This window comes from Podarcis pityusensis (assembly GCF_964106645.2).
Source record: "Podarcis pityusensis genome assembly, chromosome: 12".
Lineage (NCBI taxonomy): Eukaryota > Metazoa > Chordata > Lepidosauria > Squamata > Lacertidae > Podarcis > Podarcis pityusensis.
The window spans coordinates 28,828,067-28,850,607 of NC_138037.1; the positions used below are offsets into that span (position 1 = coordinate 28,828,067).

Consider the following 22,541-nt stretch of genomic DNA (forward strand, 5'->3'; position numbering starts at 1 on the left):
ATTCTGATTTTACATTTTAAGTAATAATTTGTGGAGAATTTGATCCAGTTAGTGGCTTTAGTTAACGCTTTAAAAAGATCCAAGGCAAACTTTTTTATTACTATTAAAAACCAAAGCCTACATCCATTTTATAAAAATGGGACGAGCTTTTAAAAAGCTACTGGTGGTCTCAGCATGGGAAAACAGGCCATGTGGTGGCGTCCGTGACAGATGGCTTGCACTGCGAAGCCTTTCTAGGTACATGTTGCAATACTTGTTAAAAGCAAAAAAAGAGTTCAGCCCTCAATGACTTATCCTCTCTCAGCCCCCTTAACGAAGTACAGCTCCCATAATTCTTTGCAGGAAGCTGTGACTGTTTTAAAGTGGTGTCATGGCGCTTTCAATTGATGGCCTTTATGTGGCCTTAATGTTGGTCTCAGTTTCCCACTAAACTCTGCAAGGCAGCCCCACGCGCCACCCCCTCCAAAAGAAGGCAAAATATTTAATCTGGTTGTTGTTGTTATTATTGTATTTTTGTTTTTTAAAAAAATCTGTTTTAATTCATCAAAATTATTCAGAATTTCCACACAAATATTTTTCAATTACAAGCTGGCAGTTAAGGCAGATACCATTGATACAGTGCATGGATTTTTCTATTGCATTTATTTAAACAAGCAGCAGGTTACTCTAAGTGCACCAACACAAAAAACAAGAATCCAAATATCAGCAGGGCCTGGTGTGACCCCCTTGGGCACAGCCTCCATTAGTGTCAACGAAGCTGTGCTGGAGCCCCGAGCCAAATAGCACTGAAGAATGTATAGCTACGCCTCTCGATGGCTCGTGCCTTTTGGTGTTGAATTTTCATCTCATGTGGTACGATGCTCTTCCATAAAGTGCAGAGACTATGGAAAAAATTACATTTCTCTCCCCACCCCCCAACCCCACAAGCCTTCTGATACCAGGAACAGAATATAATTGCTAAACGCTCGTCGATGTGGTTTCAGTTAGAAAAACATGTTCCCCATAAAACCCTCCTAATACAATCCAGGAATGCAACTTGTGCGTGTAGTACTCATGTAAAATACAGTCACTCTTGGCAAGAGTCAGGTACGGCTCGTATCGACACCTTTCGAATCCTCCGGTACGGATGCAAATGGAATGTGTCCCCAATTCTTAGACGCACTGTCTAAATTGTTCTGCATTGAGCACCATGATCTCTGTTGAATAGCCAACATGCAGCCATGACGACAGGACAGCCCTCCCCGAAACACACCACCCTCCCCAACAAGAAGAGAAGTTGCATACAGATGTCTTTCCCCAAATGAGCCCAAGTACATTCACGACCCCCCAGGTATGTGCAAGAAAGAACAAAAATGCATTCATGGACCCAAACCGATAAGACTACTCTAGCAAGAATTTCACAGTGATCTGATAAAAGGAAGCGCAGAGACCAATGATTCACACTTAAAAGATGGGGAGCAGGTGGGAAGAAAGACTTGCAGATCAGGTGGTGCTGGGTTGAGACCGGAGAGCTAAAGGAATGAAGTATTAAGACTGATCAGATGAATGGCTCTTTCCCAACATTCTGTAAAAGGAAGTCACTGCCTTGTGATCAGACAGGCGCTGCCTTTGAGGTAGGTGGTGAAGACCGAAATCGAGGTAAGTAAAGTCCAAATTTGTTTTCAATTCCTGCAAAAGTGGCAACGGCCAACTTGTAGCCCCCCACATGGTCGGGATTCGGTGCAGGTAGGGTGATCCTTGTTTTCAGAACAGCTTCCGATCCAGCTGGCTTCCTGGAACACATATTTTATCAAGTGTGATTATGCAGCCTTCCACCCTAAAAGTAAAGTTCTTTCCAGAGAAAAAGAGCCCCCCGCCCACAAGAGCTTGGGACAAAATGCTATTTGGTCCCGCCTCTCTCCAAACTCCCTCCTATCCGTGGCTATTCCTCCTGGTCATTGGGAACATCAGCACTCAGTCTTATGGAAGAGTTGGTACCTGGGGCTGGGGAAGGACCATAGCTCAGTGGTAGTGCATCTGCTTTTTATGCAGAAGGTCCCGGGTTCCATCCCCAGCAACTCCAGGTAAGTCGATGCCCTGACTGAAACAGGGCAGACAATACTGAGCTAGATGGGAAGATTCCTATAATCTTCTTTTTTCTCTTTTGTACCGATTTCTTATGCAATCCTTTCGGACAGCAAGCCACTGTTTTATAAACTTTAGTCCGCTGACCGAGATGCTCTTTGACTACAGTTCCCATCATCCCTGGCCACTGGTCTTGCTGGCTGGGGCTGATGGAAGGTGGAGCCCAACAGCATCTGGGGTGGAGAATGTTTTACATACCTGTATAAAAATAAAGTCCTATAATCTCCAGCAGCTGCCTATAAAGCAGCACAGTAGAAGTACGTTAAAAATTACTTTGAGACTCACCCAGCAATCTGTTCAGTGCGAAATCTGTTTTGAGTGTCGGCAGAAGAGGTGAAAACATGGAAACTTAAGGTGACATGATGCATCAGTGAGGCAAGTCTTAACACTAGTGTTGAGGAGACTTCTCAATCTCATCAACAGCATTGCAGTATTAACAGCATGCCAACACCACTGTACTCTACCGTGCCAAAGGTTTCTAATGATTTTAATTTTTTTTATTGGCAGTTGGAAAAATGAAAGTTTTTCTTCTGTATCTTTCACTAATGGGTTTTCCCCCTTCCCCCTCTTATTCTTCTCTCTCTATTTTCTTTCTTTCTTTCTTCCTTGTTTTTTGGCTTTTGTTTTTCAGCTTTCTCCTATTTCTTTGGAGTCCTATGTCTGGGGCCTTTATTAGAGTTCATAGATTGTATACTCATGGGGGTAGTAGAGGGTTGATGGAGGACCCTGGATGATGACCAGGAAAATGCTGGTCCCCCAGGATATGAGGCTGGGAGGAGAAAGGAAAGATCCCAGGTGGGAGCTGGGAGGAGCTACTGTCCTCTGTGGGTGGTAAGGACCAGGAACTACTTTTAAGAGAGAACTTCGTTTGGAAATCAATAAAACTATGTTGTGTTGTTTTGTTTTGTTTTTAAAGAAAGGACTTCGGAATTTCACTTCGTCGATTTGTATCTTCTGTAGTTGTAATTTTATTGTATTATGGGAAAATCTTAATAAACAGTCTTTTTTAAAAACCCTACTGCACTCTGTGAATAGATCTTCCCTTTGCCATTTAACTACTCGTGTTCCTCTTCCTGTCTGCCCTCATGTACATGACAAGCACTGGTGTTAAAAAGTGTATCTCCCCTGAGCTTTAGTGACCCTTAATTCATAAAGAAAATCTGGAGCTCTTTATGACTAACTCCTATAAAGAGAGCCAAGGTGGTCAACCCAACACACTTACGTTCCTCCAAAATCAATGTAGAACCATCTCTGCAGAAGCTCGTAGGTCACTAGGGTTACTCCAAACTGTGGAGACGACCGAAATACACGGGCTGAGGGGAGGAAACCACACCATTATTGGCCACATTAATGCATCGGGTTAACATGCATCCTTCCTTGTTAAAACGAGTGTTTGCAAAGGCTACCTGCAGCTCCTTTCCAAAATGCCCTGGGGCCTTCCTCTCGTAGGATCTTCCCGAAACAGTCAATCACTCCGCTGTAGGTCGTTTGTCCTGCACGGGCTGCCACCTGTAACCTCGTCTTGATCACATCCGCAGGCGTCACTAAGGAAGCGGCAGGCATTCCTGGAGAAAGGGAAAGCAGGGCAGAAAAGAAACCAGCTTGTTGAACTTGCTTGGAAATGGGTGAGTTGGCCTGTTAGGACCCTGGGAAGGTGCCTTATGCTCCATCTAGCTCAGGATGGTCTGTGCTGACTGGCTTACTAGCAGTACATGTGAAAAGGATCTAGGGGTCAACAGTGTGATGCAGCAGCTAAAAAAGGTTAATGCCATCCTAGGCTGCATCAACCGAAGTATAGTGTCCAGATCAAGGGAGGTCATAGTACGCTCCCTCTTTGGGGGCGTGGGTGGCGCTGTGGTCTAAACCACTGAGCCTTGGGCTTGCCGATCAAAAGGTCGGCAGTTCAAATCCCCACAATGGGGTAAGCTCCCGTTCCTCAGTCCCAGCCCCTGCTAACCTAGCAGTTCGAAAGCATGCCAAAAAGTGCAAGTAGATAAATAGGTAGCACTCCAGTGGAAAGGTAAACAGTGTTTCCGTACGCTGCTCTGCTTCGCTAGAAGCGGCTTAGTCATGCTGGCCACATGACCTGGTAAAACTGTCTGCGGACAAACGGCCTGTAAAGTGATATGAGTGCCGCAACCCCAGAGTCGTTCGCAACTGGACTTAACTGTCAGGGGTCCCTTTACCCCTCGAAAACCGTGTGCAGTTCTGGGCACCACAATTTAAGGATGTTGACAAGCTGGAATGTGTGCAGAGGAGGGCAACTAGGATGATCAAGGGTCTGCATACCAAGCCTTATGAGGAATGGTTGAAGGAGCCGGGTATGTTGAGCCTGGAAAAGAGGAGACTGAAAGGAGACAAGGTAGCCATCTTCAAATATCTCAAGGGCTGTCACATGTAAGATGCAGCAAGCTTCTTTTCTCCTGCTCTGGAGGAGAGGATCTGAACCAATGGCTTCAAGTTACAAGAAAGGAGATTCCGACTAAACATACAGAAAAACTTTCTGACACTAAGAGCTGTTTGACAGTGGAACAGTCTCCCTCAAGAGGCTGTGGACTCTCCTTCCTTGTAGATTTTTAAGCAGACGTTGGATGGCTATCTGTCATGGATGCTTTATTTTTCTTTTTAAGTTGAGTGGCAAACAGAAGTCTTCAATATGTCTGAAGCTTGCAGAGGGTCTTGAGTTCACTTTGAGAAGGTAAAAGTCAGCTCCCTTGTAGTTTCCAGCATTTGCCCCTATGTGCAGAAGACTGGAAATTTTTGCACTTTTTTGACTTCAGGGCTACATCCTGTGAGAAGTCTTGTTAAACTCAAAACAGGCAGACAGGTACAAGTTGTGCACAATGCGCCAAAATAAAATAAAAATCCAAACCCCAACTCAATAATGTTCCATGTTTTCCTTTGGGCATATGCACATTTTTCAGCGTCTAATTTCTTCAGCAAAGTCTTGTTGGAAGATTTATGCTGGCAGATAAACAACAGAAAGCAACAAATACCGAATTATCAGCAGAGAAGGGGCCACAATCCTGAAACATGCTCTCTCCATGAAGTCAAAAGGGGCACCTCGAATGATTTTAGGCCTTGGACCAGCAGTTTTTCAAACTCAGTCTAATGAAATAATCTGTATTTAGATTTAAAGAAAAACAGGGGGGGGGGGAGGACAAAAATAAAGCAAGACTGTATTCAAAAACAGTGTCTCTTCTTATTTTATTACTTTTCCATTTTGCGTCAGTTCCAAACCAGCTTGGTCAGATGTAGATGCATAAATCTCCTTTGCTTTTGCTATTTTTTTTTCATCTTCTTCTTCCCTCTAAAGCTTAATAATTCTGTAACAGTTTTTGTCCAAACCAATGTGGTTTGGCTCCAGAACGCCATCTCACTTTTTTTTTTTGTAGACTCCTTTGAAAGAGATGTAAAAGTGTGTGTTTATCACCAAAATAAGGACTGCTCCTCGTCTCTCAAAACCCATTAAAAAAGAAAGGAAAACACACTGTGCGAACATTCACATTTGAACATTTGGCAGAAGGTGGCTTTCTCTTAACATGGTCAGCGCTTCCCTTCAGCAAGTCCACGAGTCATCCATTTCACCTCCTGCTTATGAGACACAGAAGCTGGACTTTCACTCTTTAAAAATTAGCTGACTCTTGCAAAGACAGCAGCCATGCAGGCAGAAGCCCCGTCCCCGCTGTGGAGGTGGTATTTCACAGGAACAATGCCGCCATGTGAGCCTGGTCTGGCCACAAACCAGCCAGTAGTCTTGCATGCTTCCAAGGTACTCCCCCTTGGGGACATCAGCAAGTGTGAACTAGCCCTGAGCTTTGTGGTACAAGTCCCAAATAGTTTCCATCTTATGCAAATTTTTGGAATGCAACTATCTGCAAGGCTTTGAAAACTGCAAGCCAGGACTCTTCAGAAACGTCTTTTAATTGCAAAGGTCCAGGCACCCTCGGCTAAGTTAAATAGTCTAACATAGGTTGCAGAGCAGGCATTGTACAGTTGAGTAAAAACTCATGCTTCCCTGGGCACCTCTGGGAAGAAGGGCAGGATATCAATTGAATTAATACTAACAACAAAAATGACACAATCCAGAAACACTTCGGTACAGGAACCAAGAGACTGCTGTTTGTGGCAAGGAGGTGAACGGGTGAGAAAGAAGCAAAGAGAAGTTTGGAAAATTTTGGACAGTTGTCCACTTGCTCCTGAAACGTGACGTCCAAGTTAGGTGTGTGTGGCACTGCTTTGCAGGGGTTCCAGTCCTACTTGGATGGTAGTTTCCAGAGGGTGATGCTTGGGGAGTGTACTTTGGCCCTGTGGAGCCTAAATGTGGGGTTCCTCAGGGTTCGATTGTATCCCCCATGCCTTTTCATGAAACCACAGAGTGGGGTCATCTGGGGTTTTGGAGTACGTTGTCGGAAATATGCTGATGACACACAGCTCTATTCATTTACATCTGGACCTCTGAGGTGACAATGGTCTTGACTCAGTCAAGAAATTCCAGGTGAGTGCTATCCCTGGACAGACTTGGAGGGGGTTGTGCCAGTCCTCAGGCCTTGAATTCTCCAGATACTTTGGGCTACAACTCCCATTAACTCCATTCACTCTGCCAATGGCAGAGGATGATGGAAACCTCAGTCCAAAACAAATGGAGTGATAACTACCTGTGGACTGTGCCTCCAACGTTAGCCAAGGCTTAGTATGGGGGCCTTGTGAGAAACCTACTTCTGTCCCGAATAACCAAACCTAGTTCCTGTCCCCATTTCCAGGGGAAGAATCTCTTCCCAAAAAGTCTTTGAATGCTCCCAGTCAGGGAAGTGTGATTATTATGTTTCTGCCAATATAAAGTATACATGATAAAACTTCAGTTCTTCCTATAATCCTTTACTTCCTTTTAGCCCAGTAATATCACCCTTGCTTTCGCTAGTACCTGCCACTCATTCCCACCCTCCCAGTCCTATACTGCACGATAAGAGTCAAGTCACTGCCCTGAACAGTAATCAGCTAATGGAAGATAACCTGAAATGGAAATATAGTAAAAAAAAAAAAAAAAAAAAAATACAAGATAGGGTCCACATTACTGTGCATTTTCTAACCCTATACTGGCAACTACTGATAAAGAGAGGCTACTTCTGTGGCTGAACTGAACTTCAAAGAGACAGTTATCACAGTCTGCAATCGCTTAACAATGGGCAGAGAAGGAAAAAAATTAGAAAATCTAAGAAATGACTTGGCTCAACACACTGGCTTAGGTTTCAAGTCTAGATAGGATACAGAGCTCAAAAACTGTTTTGTTCCATTATGTTGGGTTACAATTGACCCAGCTTTAAATCCATAGTCTTCTGACTATTCAGCACAAAGTAATGTACTAACTGAGCAGTTTTTTAATAACTGAATCTATTGTGGATGTTATGCCTAGTCATGTATCATAGGAGTAATTAATTATATTACCACCTGATCCCTTATATCCTTTGCTCAATCTTCTTGGGAGTCACTGTTAGTGGCTCCTCATGGCTTGGATAAATCATGTGTTCAGTATTCTGAGTCCATTTGTGCAGGGTCTCCCACACACCACTTAGACACAACTGTAATCGAGCAGCATACAAACTGTCAAAATAATAATGAATTAAAAAATGAGAACCTGAAAGTCCCAAATTAAAATAAACATCTGCTGTAGAATGGTGCATGCCATCAGCACTGGGTTAGCTGAACACAGGCAGCGGACGATCTCTCAAAGGGGTTGGCTGCCTGGAGGTTTCACTGAGAGAGCAGCCTGTTTGATCTCAGAAGTCATGATGAGCTTTATAGGTCATACATATAACTAGAATATAATGGTGCCCAGAGCTATGGTACAGATAACATTGGCAACATTTACCACAGCTTACTCTTCACAACAGAACAACTAAACAGGGAAATGCACCCAGGCACTGCCTCTTGGTATGGGAAGTAACCGCCATGACCGGTAGCCACTGACAGCTGTAATCCTCCAAAAAATGTGTACAATGATCATTTAAAGCCATCCAAGTTGGCAGCTGACCGTCACCAAAGATGGTGGCAGCGAGGTCCACAATTTAACTTTGCACCATGTCCTGAATCTCCCACTATCTCTGTCATGAATACCACTAACCATTCAGCTTCACTGGGTGACCCCAGGTTTATAAAAGACAAAGGGGGAATTCTCACTCTCCACCCCATGTTCTATTATATACGTATACCTCTTTCCCCCACCACTTTTTATTCGCCTTTTTTTAAACAAACAATCATTAAACATTGTATGCCTTTCCTCACAGGAACCCCGTGATAATTTTGGCTGTCCTTTCCCTGCACCTTTTCCAGCTGTACAATATCCTTTTTAAGGTGTGGCGACCAAAACTACCACACAGGATTCCAAGTGTGGTTTGGATATACTCGAATGCTTAGTCATCAGGGAATGGACTTTCTTGCATTTCCCAAAAACCAAGCATCCGGGTTTGCATACTTAAAGCCTGGACACTCTTTTCTTTTCTTTCTTTTAAAGAACACAGCAGTGAGGAACTGGGACTCAGCACTGAAGTGTGAACATTCACAATGAGTTCACCAGAGACGTGTGAAATATGGAATAGTCAACTGCAGAAGGCTTATAGGCAAGGGCTGAGGCTCAGTGGCATGGCATGCAGAAGGCCCGAAGTTCAACCCTGGGCATCCCCATATGTGTTGTTGTTGTTGTTGTTTAGTCGTTTAGTCGTGTCCGACTCTTCGTGACCCCATGGACCAGAGCATGCCAGGCACTCCTGTCTTCCACTGCCTCCCGCAGTTTGGTCAAACTCAGGCTGGTAGCTTCGAGAACACTGTCCAACCATCTCGTCCTCTGTCGTCCCCTTCTCCTTGTGCCCTCCATCTTTCCCAACATCAGGGTCTTTTCCAGAGAGTCTTCTCTTCTCATGAGGTGGCCAAAGTATTGGAGCCTCAGCTTCAGGATCTGTCCTTCCAGTGAGCACTCAGGGCTGATTTCCTTAAGAATGGAGAGGTTTGATCTTCTCAAGAGTCTCCTCCAGCACCATAATTCAAAAGCATCAATTATTCGGCGATCAGCCTTCTTTATAGTCCAGTTTTCACTTCCATACATCACTACCGGGAAAACCATAGCTGTAACTATACGGACCTTTGTTGGCAAGATGATGTCTCTGCTTTTTAAGATGCTGTCTAGGTTTGTCATTGCTTTTCTCCCAAGAAGCAGGCATCTTTTAATTTCGTGACTGCTGTCTCCATATGTTGGGCTGGGAGAAAACCCTGCCTGGAGAAGCTGCTGCCAGTTAGTGCAGGCAATACAAGATGGCTCAATGGCCTGATTCAGTAGAAGGCAGCTTCCTATGTTCCTAAGCCATCCTATTTAAAGTCTCAGCATATGCTGATTTTGTGGTCTACGAACCAGCACTTCAGACCTCTTGGTTGTCATCCTCCAAACTAAGCAACAAAGACGCATGTCCATGCAGGCAAATGGCAGAGCCGGGAGTGAACCAGCATCTTGGATCCTTTTAGCTACCAACAGCAGAAGTGGATAATCTAGCCATCAGTCGTAGAGAACATTTGGCTGCAAAGAGCATCCGGATATTATATCCTGCCTCTTTATATAGACAGTACATGTTGAGAGCAAAAACATGCCAAGTTGGGAAAGGAAAGGGGGAGAAGAAGGTGAGAGAGAGAGGGACCGCTTAGAGCTCTGCTCAGAGTATTCAGCACAGACTGAAGCAGAGCCCAGTGCTGAAAGAGCTGAATGCTGGGGTCAACGCCTGTGGTTTCAGGAACGGGAGCAGTTAGCTTTGATACTCTCGCATTTGGAATACAGAAGGCAAAATGCTCAATGCCTGCTTTTTCTGGGCTTTCTGAACTGTGACTCTACACAGGGCCCCTTTAGCTGCTTCTCAGCAGGACAGGGAGGGAAAGCATTTGCTATTTGCCTTTTCATTCCATGCAGAAGAGGCTGGCTTCTCCCAGAGCCATTACATTTCCATTATCTATCATAATAACAGAAGTTCACCTTTTAGATAGATTTATATGCAGGATTTCAAATATGCTACTTTAAACATATGCTGATTTGAGCCATACTGGAGAGAAAGATTTTTTTATTTTATGTATAACTTTTTTATTATTTTTAAGAGAGAGCTTTCCCCTCTCTACCCTTTCCAATAGTCAACAAAGTTTATTATGCCAGCCAGCAGCTTCTCTTTTATCATAGTGGCTTGGTCTCCTCCTGTCAGAAGGCATGGATAGATTTGGGGCATGCTTTCAGAATCTTATATTATTAACATAACATTCAAAAGTCTGCTGATCAGGGAGACGTCAAAAGTAAGAATATTCTTTTATGAGCCACTTTTAAGCAACCCCTTTCATGGCCCCCACCCAAATGCCTGCGAAAGAGAGCTCTTCGCATTACCATTTCAACATTCAAATCCATCACAGACTGACATAAGAGAGTCTGGAAATGAAAGACATTCCTAGTGCAGATTGGCTGCAATGCTTGAGTCAGCTGTATGTAACCGGCTAGCAAGGGTCTAGCAGTCGGTCACCAGCAGCATATGACACCCGGACTCCAGCAAACACACCAGCTCCAGCACTTCAGATTCTGGTGACATGACCTATAAAGCAGAACACCAGGCAGCATCTCTCTGTGCATTCACAGTAGTCCCTTCGCAGACCTAGTCCTTCACATATTCATCTCAAGCTTTTAAAAAGATGCCCATGAGCCTTTTCCTGCAAGATCATCATGTGGCAAGGAGTTCCACGAGCTATATTATGCATCATGTGCGGGCGCATGCTTCCTTCCACATGGCTTAAACCAGATGCCAATCCATTTTATAAACTCCCAAGTTATTCTTTTTTCTTTTCTTTTCCAAATCTGGAGAGAATTGCAAAAGCCTCTATCAGATTTCAGGCACAGCACGTATAGGAGGATACAGTCATCTATGGGTATGTGTGCAAGGAAATCTGAGCCTTAGGAGAAGGAGAGCATTGGGTGTGGGGGCTCTGCACGCTAAACCTCATGTCATTTAATCTGGTCCTGCTAGTGGAGGGGCAGGAATAACAGCTTTGGAGCAGAGAAGATGCTTTGCAATGCATCAGTCCCTGGCACGCCTCTGCCTACAACCCTGGAGAGCCTCTGCCAGGCAGCACTATAGCCTAAGGGTAGCCAATGCGGTGCCCTCCATACGTTTGTTGGACTACAACTCCCATCATCCCTGACCACAGGCCATGCTGGTTGGGGCTGATGGGAGCAGAAGTCCAGTAACATCCAGAGGCACTGGTTTTCCCTGTGCTAGTCCTAAATAATCACCTCTTTGCTCAAAATGTTGCTTCCTCCAGATCACTGACCAGTCTACCTCCATGGCAATTCCACTACTGAACAAAGTCCATGTCACAGTTCCTGACCCAACTAGATACAGATTAAACTATTCAAGGGCCCAATCCACTTGCAATCTCCAGGCACCAAATGGTACAGAACAAGGTTGGGGGACCTTTTCTGGCCAGAGGGCTGGATCTTTATCTCCCCCCACCTGCCCCCCCTCCTCCAGCAGGCCAAAGCAGACAGGTAGGTGGGGCTGTCAATCACCTGGCATGCTTTCCTCTGAAGCCCTGAGTCAATTGAACCATTGTAAGCATTATCATGCAGGGATGAGTAGCAAGGGCTTGAAAATCATCCAACTCCTGGTGCTTCTCCTTCAAATGTCTACACATTTGAGGGGGTGGCTGTTTTAAAGCCCTTTGTTTGGAAGCATAGGTGATGTACACAAAGGTCTTCCAACTACATGCATTGGAAGAAGAAACATGTGAGAGGCTGCTGGGTCAAGAAACATCTGTCAAGCTGCTGGGTGGTGGGAGCAATGCCTTACTGGGCAACTGGGAGCTTTGGGCATGATGCCATGCATGAGGTCGGGTGTAGGATGGTTGAGTGTGGCTTCCTAAAAAATGCCCTGGCACGCCACGCATGGCCCCTAGACTAGAGCTTCGCCACCCCTGGTACATTAACGTCCCAAGAAAAAACATTACTTACCAGCTATTGCTCCAGCTAGAAGCAGCGACCAAGGGCTCACCCGCCCATCTTCACCTGCAAAAGCAGATTTCATGTGAGCGTAACAGGGGAAGTAAATGGCAGAGAAGGGGATGTCACGGAGAAAGCATGCCTTGGCTCCCTAGGACAGGAAAACAGAACAAACAAAGAAAAGCTGCATTATGGACACAGCAAGGTAGAGGAAGCGCAGAATTAAGTTGCAGACCACAGAATCCAACCAGCTTCTTAGGCACGCTTGGTTAGGGTAGACTGTGGCTATATTGTTTTGCAGGAGCAGCCAGTGCAGTGCAGCCACCCTCAAGACATCAGCATCAGTGTTGCTTACCTGGGTGGCATAAGGTGGGGGGGCAGGGCAGGGGGGCAGTGGTGTCTGCACAAGTGCACTAGTGGGAGTGCAGGAGGGGCTCTGCTGGGGTGCATGGGCAACCCCAAGCTCACTACTGCTGTACTCACTATCGGTGTCTTGTTTGCCCAACATAGGACTCGAACCCACAACTTTGAGATCAAGAGTCTCACACTCGACTGACTGAGCTATCCCAGGTGTTGTGTGAAGTCTCAAGAAAAGTTCTCACACTGTAGATTTAAGGATGTGGCCGACGCAAATGCCTACTGGCACCAGGTGCCTTGGCTGTATTTATTTATTTATTGGTACCTGCTTAAAACATTTTTGTTTAGGCAAGTCTATCCAGACATGCAGGTGTTGATGTTTTAGTTTACTGCTGGATTTAATTGTGGGGTTTTGTTTTTTTTAACATGTTTTAAGTTATGTGCTTTTACTGGTAATTTTAATATCGTATTGCTTGAAAACCGCTTAGAGGTTTTGTTACAGTAAGTGGTATATAAATTTTGCTAAATAAAAAGTAATAGAAATGCTTCTTTGGCTTATAATACTGGACCAAAATAAAAACAATATCCTGAGTACCAGCATACTGGAGGCTCTCAACCCCAGGTTTCAACACCCTATAGCTGACAGGAAGAAAGACTTTGCATGTGACAAAGCTTGCTGCTTGGAGGGCATGAGCAATAATGCAAGAAGCAGAATTGGGCAGCACAGCTGCTGAGGCTCCCTGGCACTTGCCCAGATTGTATTCTCAAGATTGTGTAGGCAGACTCCATCTGCATAGCAGGCCCTTCACATTTTGCAATAATTCTATTTGTTGTAATGTGTGTGTTTCTTTGTTTCTGTTTGTTTGTTTACTGGATTGTCTTTTAAGGTTGTCAGCTGCCTTGCGGTTGGTATGGAAAGTGGCACAGAATAGTTTGTGAACAGACAAGCCAGCAAACCAGTCCTGCACAACAGCAAGGGGAAACACAGCTTCCACTTGAACTGGCAGAGCCCGACTTGCAGAGGCTCGTGGCATTGTGTAAATGGTGCACAACTGCCTTGAGAACTGCACGAGGGGAAATGCTGACTGCCTGCAACAAACTTAAAAGGTCAGTTGCCATATTGATAACACTTTGCTTTACAGGAGTGTAGTTTGTTTGCATATAGATATATAACCTGTTCTTCCTCAGGTGAGAGGAGCTATGGGCAGTTCTTCCATGAGTCCCTGAACAGGTCAGCCTAAAGATGCTCAGTGGTACAGCATCTGCTTGGCATGGGGAAAGTCTCTGATTTAATCCCTGGCATCTTCAAGGAGGGCCGGGAGAGATCTCAGTCTGAAATCGAGCCACTGACAGTCAGCAGAGTGGCTGTGGGACCTTTGGGATCATCACTGACAGGCAGAACAAGCCTTGTTGCCCACACTTTCAAAAACATGAAATCTGTGGTGGCTTTGATTTAGTTTTATACCTTGAACTATAAATGCAGCTTTTGAATCCCCGCGACGGGGTGAGCTCCCGTTGCTCAGTCCCTGCTCCTGCCAACCTAGCGGTTCGAAAGCACGTCAAACTGCAAGTAGATAAATAGGTACCGCTCTGGCGGGAAGGTAAACGGCGTTTCTGTGCGCTGCTCTGGTTCGCCAGAAGCAGCTTAGTCATGCTGGCCACATGACCCGGAAGCTGTACGCCGGCTCCCTCGGCCAGTAAAGCGAGATGAGTGCCGCAACCCCAGAGTCGGTCGCGACTGGACCTAATGGTCAGGGGTCCCTTTACCTTTACCTTTATAAATGCAGCTCAGCCACAGATAGTCAGCCTTTTTACCTTTACTTTCCCCTACGAAAAGGGTAACAGAAAAGACAACTGAAAAGCAGGCACACTTGGGATACACAGTATGCAAAGAAACCAAGCTGCACCCACACTTTTCTCCAGATGACCTATGGGGGTCACAGGGTGAGATTCTAACATGGCAGCCCTGGAATTCATAGATATTGCAACATAAGCAACAAGAACCAACGCCCGACCTGGTAGAACATATGTGAACCAAAGTGCAGACACAGCCTATTAGCGCTTGTTAACTTTGCCTCTACACAGCGCTCGTTCATTCATGTTGGCAGCACTCATCCATTAATGCAAAGCAAAAGTGGGAACAAAATGTTGCACCGTGGACTGCTCCTGTTCAGGATTCCAGCCAGCCACGTCCTTTTCCAGGATATCTGATTCCTTTCCACACACCCCTCTAACAAAATTCTGTGCGCACTGAGCACAGTCAGTTTTCAATGTGCAGCTTCGGGGGGGGGTGTCCCCCCTCTACTTAGGGTTTTTTACCTAAAGATTCTTCATACTTCCCTAAGTCTGCTTATACCCTCCTCTTGTGCAGGGGTGGTGCCCTTGTTGCTACATTAAGGATCCACACTCGGATAATGAGTTTAATATTAGTATACAGAATATCAAAGAACTACAGTACTTGTGAAACTGACTCCTATTCATCTTCCCTACCTACCCCTTTATTCTCTTAGCAAACATCTACGGTTGCACTCCTGCAATCATTTGCTACAAGGGCGTAAAGCATGCCTAAGGGGCTCATAAATGCAGCGAGTCGCATTCCTAGAGACAAACACTCTTCCGGGTTCTACCGACTTGGCAGGCAACCTTGTGATTTGTTGCACTCTCTGGCAGGCAATGCTGGAGATGAGCAAGTATTCTTTCATCTCAAATATTTTCCCCAAAGGGTTGGGAAAAATATGCATTATGCCTTTTGTCACAGGAGAGTTCATTAGTCTTACTTCATTTTCCATGCTGTCACCCAGATGCTTTTTGTTTCAATTGCAGTTCAAGATACTGATTAGGATCTTTCAGAGTCCTTCATGCCCTTCTCTCTCCGCCCCATCACAACCTTAAGGTTGACCAGGAGCCCCCTCTCAACACATCCCAGGTTTAACATCAAAGGAACACAGGAAGCTATTCCTGGTACACACTTTCCATACGGGTTCAGCAGGGTCCTAGCCCAGGGCTGCGGAGCCTGTGGTCCTCCAGATGTGGTTGGACTCCAACTCCCATCAGCCTCAGCTAGTTCAGAGTGTGGTCAGGGATACTGGGAGTTGGAGCCCAAGAACACCTGGAGGACTACAGATGTATCCCCAGCCCTGTCCTAGCCTGAGCCTATAAAGCATCCCTTTATGCTTGGGCAGGATTTTGGTTGAGAATTTCTGCATATAAAAATTGGTGCATATTGTTCTGCTTTCCAATGACAGAACAGAACTTCAGATAAAGAAATGGCAAATATACACTTCAGTTTCTTCAAAATCATTAATGGAATTTAAGCGGCACTCTCTTCTCACTTTTACAGTAATCTCTTTCCAGAGATGGAAATAGCATACTTCTATATATATATAAAAAAGACCCTCCGGTAATATGCTTTCAGCTTTCAAGGCAGAAAATATCTGTCAAACTTTGTTCAGCTATGTGTAAACAAAGCTGGATCAAAACTCGGATTCACTTTATTAACCACCACCTTTGGCTCCTTTCCAATATCTCAACAGTCTAAAGTTTCCCCTCGCCAACTCGGTTTTAAAGTCTGGGAAAAGCATGTTTACAGGCAGGCCTCATTTAACTGCAAGTTAATCACCTGCAACCAGCTAATGCCAATTAGGAAGGCTTTAAGGGAGAATGGCCAATGCATCCTGAAAATGCTAAGGAAACAGTTTGCTGTGAAGCAAGTTCTCGTATAGTTTTCAGTGAAACTTGCTTCCTACTTTTAAGCATGTTCCAGATTGCCAGTCTCACTGTACCTTAGTGATGTGTATGCTGTAGAAACCCCGAAATCAGCTTTAATATTAGTCCTCAGGTGAATTATGACCATCGTCTGCCTGAGTTTATTCTGCCAAGCAAGACACAGCCCTGCCGGGCAGGACATTTTTATTTATTGGGGTGTTTATTTATTTATTAAGGCATTCCCCCAACCCCTTTACCAGCCAGCTAATTTGACTCCTCACTGCCACATCTTTTCTCTTGGGCCTCTCTGGCCTTTAATACTGGATCGTATCTGAAGAGAACAAACCAATAGAGAAAGAGAGCTATGGGTTGTCGGGAGGTTCGGATAATCAACTCAGAGAAGCCAGAGCTGGGGCAGGTTCTTTAGCATGCTAATTCTCGCTTATTCCAGCCTTACCTGAGGTAAAAAAAAAAAAAAGTAGGGGGGATCTAAATAAACTATTTCTACTACAAGGGGAGGGTAATTATACTCACAAAGGCACCTCTGTGTCAGGGTTGGGCATAAGGAGCCAGAAGGTCTGGGAGACGCAGGCTTAACCTAGTCTCCTGCAGTGAATGCACATTGTCTCGTGTAGGGGGAAAAATGCCAGACTGGGGGGACCTTGCAGAATTCAGGACAACAGTACTGCACCTTGTCTGAGAGGGTTATTTAATGCTTCTGGCACCTGTACTTACCGCCATCCTCTCTTTTCCTACCTTACAGGTTTAGAATTTATTTGGCATGTATAATTGTTATTTTGATCCTATAGCAACAAACAATAGGCAGCATGTCATTTCTTGATCCGTTAGCATTCCTCTTGGGTTTCACGGGCAACTTAACCCTTCCGATTCGGAAGTGCAGCAAGCGTCGTCAAACATGCCCCCCCCCAAAAAAAAACTTTCCTGGAAGCCCCCACCTGCTCTGCCTTCCAAAGCCCCAGGGAAAAGTTGGAGAGACTTCGGCTGACATCTTAGCACGGAAAGGTGAGTTGCTCCAAGTTTAGAATTTTAAATTATGTACAAAGCACATGAGCAAATATTGCTCCCGTAAACCAAAATAATAGTGCTAACTACGCTGAATAGACAGATATGCGTAACTGAACTAGTTTTACTGAACGATACAAGTATTTTGAAATGATCTTCCCGGCTCATGTCAGGTTTGCTGCCTCAATTCCAAGGAGATGACACATCCAACTGTAAAAAGTAGTCAGCTAGGGGCTCCCACCTGCTTCCACTGAGAATCCCCCAGAGATGCTTGTTTTAGACAGGGAAAGCTCCAGCAGAGAACTGCTGAATTTTAATGTATACAGAAGTTCAGTCCTACTCATTTGGGCCTGAATGGAGACAATGGTTTCCTGTCCCATTACAGATGCTAATTTGCCCAGCGTTGCTGAGATACGCTGTGTTGTCATCAAAAGTGGGGAGGGGCAGTGGCACTTACCTGGCCTCTTGGCACCATCGTGTAGCTTACTGGGAAGGAAAGGGGCAAGAAAGTGGGGGAGGTCAAGTGCAGTTCAGATGCATTGGCAGGAGCACTGGATTGGCTCCAATGGGGGAGACATGCCGTGTTGACCTCCCTGCTGCCTCATCCCTCCAGTTCAGGTAAACTGCAATAACACCAGAGTGAGGAAGCCAACTAAGCTCCACTGTTCCCTCTCCCTTCCAGAAGCTCCTGGCTTTCTCCTCTCATACCTATTTTCCGTACATTCAAGCTCTAACTGAATTGCCACTTAATTCCAGCTTCTCCATTTTTTCCCTTTCCTCCCCTGTGATTAGATACCTTGCAACTGAGGATTACACTTCATGCATCTGATAGAGTGGGTTCCAGTCTATCAAAACACACAATTTATTAGACTTTAAGACCAATTTATTCGTCCATCTCAGCACCTAATTTATTAGTCTCCTTTACGCGGCAACAGACTAACACAGCTACCCCACCGGAGCTTGCTTTAAAGTTGCTGAGAAAAAATTAAAATGAATTAAAATAACTTGGAGGAAAGTACAAAGGACTAAAGCTATTCAGAAAGCTGAATAAAAAGGCGTTAAAACAGGAAAAGCGACCCCATTTAATAGCTATTCCTCTAACTGGAACACCTATCATAAATAACATGATAAATTAAAAGGTTAACCTTCATGCTAACAAACATGTTCTTGTTAAATTACTAAACAAATAATCCTATGAATGTTGGAAAGTGTTTAATGTATTAATTTTTAAAATAAATAATAACACTAACAATAGGGAGTTATATTTTACTTCTGCATACTTGCCATTCTGTTCCATGGTATATAATTCAAATCGCAACAAATGCAATTCTAATGGCATTTTTTTTAAAAGTTGGTGGTTAAAAGTGGGCAGAGGAGGTAATATACTGTATTATAACAAATAAACTTTGTCCATGAGAAGAGGCAAGTATTACAAACATTGTGATACACATTCTAACTAAGAATTATAATCTGGAAGTAGTGACTCACAAAAGAAATAATAATAATAATAATAATAATAATAATAATAATTTACCCACCCTTCACCCCAAGGTCCCAGGTGGGGTTAGAACAATTAAAAGGCAAAGCTGCAAACAGTTTAAATGTAATCTACTTTCCTGTGAATCTATTTTGGCACAAATACGAAAAGATGATGAAGGTGCACAATTACAGAGAGAAATATACAGCTTTTAGCTGCTCTAGTTTTATTTCTATTTTGAATTTTTAAAATATTGCTTTTAACTCTAAACCTTTAACAAATAATTTGAATGCATAATTTATTATATGTAAGCCGCTTAAGAGTTTTTTTCATATTTAAGCATTAGTTTATAATTAAAGCTACGATTTTACCTTTAAAAAGAAAGTCACAGCCTTGAGAATGTGGAGTATTTAACACATTCCCCTCCCTTCTTATTCTGATATTATTTATTTTCTTACATTTATTTCTTAAATTTCCACCTTTCTCCTGTCATGTGTGGTGTCAGCAGGTGTGGTGGCCTGGAGACAGTATTGATGCCTGAACAGAGAGGATTGGGGGCCCAAATCTGATCCCCACTCCCCGGTCCTGAGGTCCCCCCCCCCCCGCTTTGGACCATACCTTCTGTTTCTCCCTGTCCAAGCATTGCCATAATGCAAATTCAAGGGAACTATTCCATAGAAAAGACTGCAATAAGACAGCTAAAATGCTAACAAGTCAGTTGGAGGGGGGGACAGCCCACATTAATTCCCATTTATTACCATGAACGTAGGGCTCAGGGCCGTCTTTAGCACGAGGCGCAAAGATCCGCCCAGCGCCCCCAAATTACCATATTTTCCTGTGTATTAGACAACGTCATCCTATACACGGTTAGTGGCAGGGGGGAAGCTGTGTGCCCGCCAGCCATATGGTTGGTGGGCGCACAACTCTCTCCCATGCTGCTCTGGGAGGAGAGCAATCTCCGCAGCCATGAGGGAGGGAAGCTGTGCGCCCGCCAGTCATTTAGCGCCCCCCCCCCCGAATTTGGTGCCGGGGTGCCACACACCCCTTGCACCCCCAGGTAAAGACGGCTCTAGTAGAGCTCTCCAGACTGAAAAGACACAAAATAGACAGCTCACGCACGCAAATTCCCTCGCTATCGTGGCAACAAGCAATTCTGAATAATGACTGAATAATGAAGCAACATGTACATGGAATCCCTTCGGATTTCCTTCCTTCCTTCTTCTTTTAAAGACTTCCAAATGTTTAGTATGCACATATACAACAAAGCTGGTATGTAACCAATGTTAACTCTGCTCAGATGTGTTTATATGGCAAGCCAAAGTATTAGCAGTAGCCATAGCTACTTTTTTGAATGGGTGTTTCCTTGACTTACCGCTAATGGGAGGGAAAACATCCACTAGTGGCACTAGCTCTTGTATTGGCAGAGTGGTTTCACCATCACCACACAGGGAAGCAAATAGCTCAGTATGGAGAGCATGAGACTCTTAATTTCATCATGGTGGGTTCGAGCCCCATGTTGGGCTAAAGATTCCTGCATTGTAGGGGGTTGGACAAGATGGCCCTCGGGTCCCTTCCAACTCTACCATTATATGATTCTATAGCATGGCCCACCATCTAAACAAGACTTCCAACCTTATTCCCCCTAACAATAGGTAGAATTTTAATGCCACACTAGGGCTAAGAAAAGCATGCAACTACAAAAATATATTTTTGGAGGGGGGGGGGGATATGGACAACATTTAACTAGAATGCAGCTATTAGGATGAGTTGTAAGGTATCAAACAATATTTAGGAACAATTCCAGGATCAAGCAAGAAGTAACACACAAATGCATGCAACAGTAGTTCACATGTTTTTCATGAACTGTTTGGTTTTTTAGTGGGGGGCAAATGGGAGCAGTAAAGTAGTTGGAGGGAAGGGGCCCTCAACTGACTCCCATTCTGCTGCTCTCACAGTCTAGTTCCCCTCCCCAACAGTATTGTACATGTGTGTGTCTAAGGGAAACAACCTTGGAAGTCCAGAAGATAAAGTTTCCTAACTTCCCCTAATTGCACAGCAACCTGGCTCGGTCAGATTGGCCAGAACTTCCAAGGCATCACAGCAGCTAAACCAATGGCAGCTACAGAAATGGTGACCTCATCAGCTGGGGCTCCCTGGCAAAGAGGTAACAAAGGACTACTGTGACACCAGAGAGGATCAACATGGTGCTGCTCAGAGACTAGGCGATTGCTTCTAAATAACAGTGTTTAGAATTGAGACGTATATTGGCTTAGGTCCAAGGAACAGGAGAATGCAGAAGCACACGAGGACATTGCTTGATGACGTTCAAGGTCTAGTTGCTGTGCTGATGGGCCCTGAGGTACTCTAGAATTAAGACCTTTAAGCCATGTGAGCCTGACAGAAATTTCAAATAAACTTTAGCAGCTTTTGCTACAGGGACTGAGGTTTCTTTCATTGTATTTTTGGGCACCGACGTTTCTTTGTTTTTGGATACTGTTAAAAAACATGCCACTTTCTAACTATTGAAAAGAGCGAGTTTCAAACAACAGTTTAAATAGCATATTCTCTTCCATTGACAACCAAGATGTATTTACCTTGTAGAGGCCAAAAAATCCCAGGTCCCGCAGTACAGTAAGGGCACTAACGCGTGGACCCGTCGTGATCTCTCCAGCCACTTGCAAGCGGATCTTGACAATTTCCAGTGGGTTTGTGAAAATCACTTGAGATGCTCCGGCCTGGAGTGGGAAAAAGAAAACACATGAGTGGCACTGTGAACATGTCCTCGCTGTGAAGTACAGAAAGGAAGAACTCTCCAAATGCTCCTGGCACAGGGTCTCCATGTACTTCAATGGTGCCTTCACAAGGATAGGGGTGAATTGAGGTGATACAGCAACATTGCTTTCCGAACTGCAGTGCAAAATGCACTGATGTTAATTATGCATTTTAATTGCAATTGATTTATGGATTGAAAGCTGCTGGTCTGTTAAACACAATGAGCTAAACAACCCTTAGATAAACATATGCCACTGTAACGTGACCTCCGTACAGCTTTGCTTAAAAAGAAGTCAGTAACATCTATTTCCATGATTCTGGAAGGCTAGGAGTAGAGTAAAGCTAGCCGTAGACATTTCAAGGCTGAATTATTAACTAAATAGAAGAAATGAAATCTGCCTGGCAGCATCTATCACAGTCTACTAGAGAAGGAAATCTGGCAGAATCTTTCTCTCTCTCCCTGTTTTGGCTCCCGTACAGAAAGTGCTGTGGAACATATGTATTTACAACAACTAATTTCCTCTGCTTTAAAAAAGTTACTGAACTGAAAGTTTGTATATCCTCAAATGGCATCTTACTCAGTTGCTGCTAATCTGATGTGAACATCCTTTCTCTATGCAAAAGGCAGTCCTACTTTATTCAACTCGCTCCAGAGAGCACTAGAACTCAAGCAGGAAACCAAGAGTTTCTTTAACAACTCGGTAGCTTACTTTCATTTGTTTTTTTAAGAAACCTTGGGTAAGGATGATGTGGCCATTTGCTTAACGCAGTTAGTCACGAGAACTGCCAACAGCCCGTTAAAACAACAATACTTAAGCAGACAAAAGTGCATCACTAATAAAGCTAATCCTACGTATGACAACTAGGAAAAGCTTGGAAGATTTGGGATGTAAACCAGTCATCCTGGAAGAAAAAGAAAACAACCCTCTTCTCCCTCAAATCCAGCCATCTCTGGGAAAGTAAGGCATCAGGTTAGTTCAGCCCCTGAACTGGAATGCTGTGATTTCCAGGGCTGGACACCTGGGGAATACAAGTCTCTGAGGTTGGTATACAAAAGGGGAAAGGATGAGTGTC

At 44.4% G+C, this 22,541-nt stretch overlaps 1 protein-coding gene across 2 annotated transcripts in view; it reads right to left on the reverse strand.

Moving 5' to 3' along the window:
* Window positions 1-490: 490 nt before the first annotated feature.
* Window positions 491-22,541, reverse strand: part of SLC25A13 (solute carrier family 25 member 13) — a 109,633-nt gene continuing 87,582 nt past the window's right edge. For both annotated transcript variants that reach the window (XM_080974770.1, XM_080974771.1), the window contains 5 exons: window positions 21,290-21,430; window positions 12,146-12,284; window positions 3,531-3,689; window positions 3,347-3,437; window positions 491-1,772 (listed from right to left, as the gene is read on the reverse strand). In XM_080974770.1, coding sequence (XP_080830896.1) covers window positions 1,592-1,772; window positions 3,347-3,437; window positions 3,531-3,689; window positions 12,146-12,284; window positions 21,290-21,430 — 711 coding nt within the window. In that variant the 3' untranslated portion in view covers window positions 491-1,591. The remainder of the gene's footprint in view (window positions 1,773-3,346; window positions 3,438-3,530; window positions 3,690-12,145; window positions 12,285-21,289; window positions 21,431-22,541) is intronic.